This window comes from Phasianus colchicus, chromosome 20 (assembly GCF_987193195.1).
Source record: "Phasianus colchicus chromosome 20, bPhaCol1.hap1.1, whole genome shotgun sequence".
NCBI classification, from domain to species: Eukaryota; Metazoa; Chordata; class Aves; order Galliformes; family Phasianidae; genus Phasianus; species Phasianus colchicus.
Window position 1 is genome coordinate 4385787 of NC_143455.1, and position 4676 is coordinate 4390462.

The following is a 4676-nucleotide window of genomic DNA, read 5'->3' on the forward strand; positions in this document are numbered from 1 at the left end:
GGTTTTAAACTGAGACGGGAGGTTTAGGTTGGATATGAGGAGGAAGTTTTCCACCCAGAGGGTGGTGAGGCACTGGAACAGGTTGCCCAAGGAGGCTGTGGATGCCCCATCCCTGCAGGCATTCAAGGCCAGGCTGGATGTGGCTCTGGGCAGCCTGGTCTGCTGGTTGGTGACCCTGCACAGAGCAGGGGGTTGGAACTGGATGAGCATTGTGCTCCTTTTCAACCCAGGCCACTCTATGATTCTGCGTGCCACCCCCATAGTTCAGAACGACCCCTATAAGGAGGGTAGATGTGGCACTGGGGGATGTGAGCAGTAGGCACAGTAGGGGTGGATTTGGTGACCTTCGAGGTCTTCCCCAATCAGACTGCTTATGAAAGCCCAGATCTATCTTAAGCCACAGCCACTTCATGATGTGGACACCCAGGAGGATCCCTGTGCTGGATCCCACAGCTGCACTCATCATTAGGGAAGGAAAATCCACATCCCTTTGTTGCTGCTGGGGGAAGAATGTGAGCTTTGCTTCTTCACCTCATTGCACTGCAAGCACATCTTTCTCCTGTAACAAAGAGCCAAACAGATGTGGGACAGCCTGATTTGTAACCTCACCCTGCACAGCCACCACTGCAAACTCCAATTCCCAGGGGCTGTGGCTGTGCCCAACCCTAAAGACCAGACCTGCACTTCAGAACTGCATCTCAGCCCCACAACCCAAGCCTTGCACAGGTCCACCACCTCTCCCTGCTGCCCAGGGGGGCCCAGAACTGGGGCTGGACAATGGCACTGGGTGCTGTGCCCAGTATGGGACAGTCAAGGGGTTGGGGGTATTTCACATTATGAGTGAAGGGGGCCGTCAGGGGGTTCTCCCATCCTCTTGATTTTGCAGTTTTCTTATGATTTTAGTGTAAGAACACAAAGGCTCTAGTGCTTTTTGCAGTGTTGGAGCCAGGGCGCAGCACACCCCTGGATGTAGGTGAGCACGAGGTACCAGCAGCTCCATGATGTTGTTTATGATTTTTATTATAATGCCTTTTAAGGGCTGTTGTTATTTCTGTACTCAGATGTGGGATGAGCTGTTGTATTTTCATTTGCTCACTGCTTGGTAAAAGCTGTCATGGGGGGGTTATGGGGACAGTGGCCCCACAGAGTGCAGTGATGCTGCTGAGGCTGTGAGTGGGGCAGTGCCAGGACACTGAGATAAGGACAGAGACCAGAGCAGGGAAAGCAGAGGGAGAGAAAAGGGTCTGGGCACAAACCTATCCACACGATTAGGAAGAAACTCACACATTTTCCAACTCCGCTTTGTATCACCATGTTTATTGGGTATGCTTAAAAAAAACAAACAAACAAAAAACCAAACAGAAATAGAAAACTGGAGAGATGCATAGGCTGCCCTATCGCATGCTCTACGTGCCTATCCAAACACAACTACCTCGGACACTCATCATAACCACAGCTGCACCAGGACACTGCATGTGTGGGCATTGGGATGAGGTGGGCACAGAACCCAGAGGGGACCCAGGGGTGCTGGTGGCACAGTGCCCATAGAGATGCATTTGGCTGCATGCAGCCTGCTGTCTGTCCTACTGTCTGTCCCCTTCTTGCAAGCACAGCCTGAGTGCATGCTGCATCCCAGGTGGACACCCCCCTTTTTGGGATCCTGCCCTCTCCCCACGCCTTCCCAACCAAACCAAAGCGGCACCATCCCATCCGCCTCCCTCCCCCCGCTCCGCTGACCCCACAGTGCCGGGTGAGGAGGGAAGGGTGGGGAGGAGTGGGGTCCTGGCCGGCAGCCCACCTGCATCCTGCTGGGCTCAGCACACAGAGCAGCTGTTGGTTTTGTTCATGGGGGGCCGCATCCCGTTCTCGCTGGGGAAGGTCTCCCTCCTCCTGCAGAGCGCAGGGCCGAGCCGCCCGGGCAGCCGGGCTTGCTGCAGCAGCTCCCTGAAGACCTCCAGCACGTTTTCGTTGTCCTTGGCTGACGTCTCCACGAAGCGGCTGTTCCAGTCCAGCTCCACCAGTGACAGCGCATCCTCTGCCGGCACCTGCCGCTCACCGCCGCTCTCCGCCTTGTTGCCCACCACCACGATGGGAGGGAATTTGTCCTCCTTCACCTCCAGGATCTCCTCCCGCAGACTCTTGACGCTCTCAAAGGATTCGGCGTTGTCGACGGCGTAGACCAAAGCGAAGGCGTCGCTGTTCTGGATGGAGAGCTTCCTCATGGCTGGGAAGGAGTAACTGCCGCTGGTGTCCAGGATCTCCAGGGTCACGGTGGCCCCGCTCACCTCGTACTCCTTGCTGTGCAGCTCCTCCACCGTGCGCCGGTGCTTGGGCTCGAAGGTGTCCAGCAGGAAGCGGCGGATCAGGGCCGTCTTGCCCACGCCGGCGGCGCCCAAGAAGACCAAGCGCACATGGCTCTTCTCCTTCCCTACCAGGGACATGGCTGGGAGCAGAGGGGACAGGCTGCTCTACGGCTGCCACTCAATGTTCGGGCGTCCCTGGGCGGCTGCAGCTCTGCTGTCCGTCTGCCTGTCCGTCCCCGCTCCCCGTTCTGCAAAGTTTGGTGCCACCTCTTTGCAAACTCCCAGCAGACGCTGTTCATCTTTTATCCTGGTTCCAATCTGCCATGTGGCACCCGGCTGTCCAATCTCTGTAGGTTTAGGGTGCTGAAGGAAGGGAGGGCAGGGAGGGAGGAGAGCAGGGTGCTGCGGGCCAATCCGCGCCGCGCAGTCCTGGAAAGCTACTGCGGCCCTGGAGAGCACCGCGCTGCGTTGCGCAATGCGTGTGTAACTCGCCGCTGCCGGCAGCGCCGGGAGCTGGCAGCATCGCTGCGCTGGGAGATCTGCTCTGGCTTCTTGGCATGGGCTGTTGGGCAGGGAGCCATGGGGGCTCAGTCTCCGCTTGGGTGGCTCATGGGCAGACATGGCAGGGGATGCCCGCTGGCATCTGTAGCTTTTCTCGTCCCTATGTGCGTCCTGGAGCTCGGTTGCACAGCAAATCGCTGTGGATGGGCTCAACCGCTCTGTGCTCCGCTGAGATAATTGACCGGAGGGGAATAGTGAGAGCTCGCTGAAAACCACACGTCATAGCCTTCATGTCCAACTGTCAGTTATGTGGTGGTTTCATGAAATATTTATCCTGAGGGAAAAACAAAATCTGCCCACAAACAGCACCCTGTCACTTCCACAAACCAATGCTGGGCGGTGCGTTGGAGATGCTGCCCTGACCACAGCCACGCTGTGACCCGCGTCCCTGCTGGTACCCAGAGCACTGGGGCATGGCACACAGCTGTGAACACAGCGACCATGGGCAGTGCTGAGTGTCCCTGGCATCGGCTGTGGAGAGAAAGTTTGGATGTGGGCCACGTTCTTAGGCAGCGGCACGGAAAAACTGGGTCAGAGCTGGAGCAGTGCCAGGGCGATGGGCACAGAGCTGCAGAGCTTCAGCACTGGGAAATGGTTGTCAAATCTCACAGCTGTCCTGGGCAAACGGTGGAGGAGAGGGTGCTTGGTGTGTGTGCCCAATGGGTGCCCCATCCCTGGAGGTGCTTGAGGCCAAGGGTGGGTGCTGGACAACCTGAGCTGGGGGCAGCCAACCCACAGCAGGGGTGGCATTAGGTGGGTTTTGAGGTCCCTTCCAACCAACCCAACCCAACCATGCTGTGGTTCCATGATCCTATGTTCATTGTGCTGGGAGGATGAGGGTGGTTCATCAGCACATGGGTTGAGTGCATGGTCTCAGTGATCACTTCTTTTCAAGGTAGAGTCATTAATCATGAAGCTGGTTTCTGAAAGATGGATAGTCCAGAGGACACCCGTTGAAAAGACAGGACAAGCCTGTAGCATGATTTTGTGTTCGTGGGTTTTTCCCTTAGCTTTGGACTTGCTTTTGTAATATTCCTCCTCTTCATGCCTCACCCTATCCATTGTGGCAACAGCCAAGAGCTTCACTGATGTGAGCAGCCCTCCTCAGCAGTCTGCTCTGGGCAAGGGGAACGTTGGGTCCCCAATGGTGCCCAACCCTCTGGTACTCAGCACTTTGTTCATCCTGTGCTCTGCCCAGATGTCCCATAGATGATGCCCAGGGTTCACCCACAGTGAAGCTGAGGTGCAGCAGACACCATAGGAGCTCGGTGAGCCAAAATCTGGGATGAGGGATGGATCCACGGGGAGTGCCAGCTTTGGGCGAAGGGTGCATGCAGCTGACACAGTGACCACATCTTGGTGCCATCAGCTGAACCAAAGGCGGGGTGTAAACAAGGCACGACACATAACCTTAGCCCAGCTTTGGGAACAGTTTAAAGCCAAAAATAGATATATTTCTTTTCATCAGGAAGGAATTCTGTTCGTGCTTCTTTGCGTCCCCCATCACTTCTCACATCAGCTGTCTACTGTGCGTTTTCACATCTGTGCTGCTATGGTTACCAAGAGCCTGAAAGGTTCTAAATCTCCCTCAAAGCAACGGAGGATTTTGGAAGTAATCTCATTAAGAGATGAGCAATGAATATTTCCAAAGGCCCTTTGCATGAGTCTCTCTACGCTGTAGCTGATGGCTGCTGGCAGGAGAGAGCGCAGAGTGGGGGGACCCTGTGCCAAGGGAGGGGGGACAGCAGCTCGGCTGCCATTGCAGCCTTTTGTATCCAGCCTAAATGTGACATTTTAGCTCGGATGGGTCAG

General features: G+C 56.0%; 1 protein-coding gene across 1 annotated transcript; it reads right to left on the minus strand.

The window, feature by feature from the left end:
* Positions 1–1301: 1301 nt before the first annotated feature.
* LOC116232341 (GTP-binding protein Rhes-like) lies at positions 1302–3858 on the minus strand. Its single transcript, XM_031598604.2, has one exon. It carries the CDS (start codon positions 2439–2441, stop codon positions 1815–1817), a length of 627 nt encoding a protein of 208 aa, XP_031454464.1. The 5' UTR covers positions 2442–3858; the 3' UTR covers positions 1302–1814.
* Positions 3859–4676: the final 818 nt, after the last annotated feature.

Excerpts from the sequence above, each read along its gene's own strand:
- LOC116232341 (XM_031598604.2), bottom strand. The coding sequence starts at position 2,441 with ATGTCCCTGGTAGGGAAGGAGAAGAGCCATGTGCGCTTGGTCTTCTTG.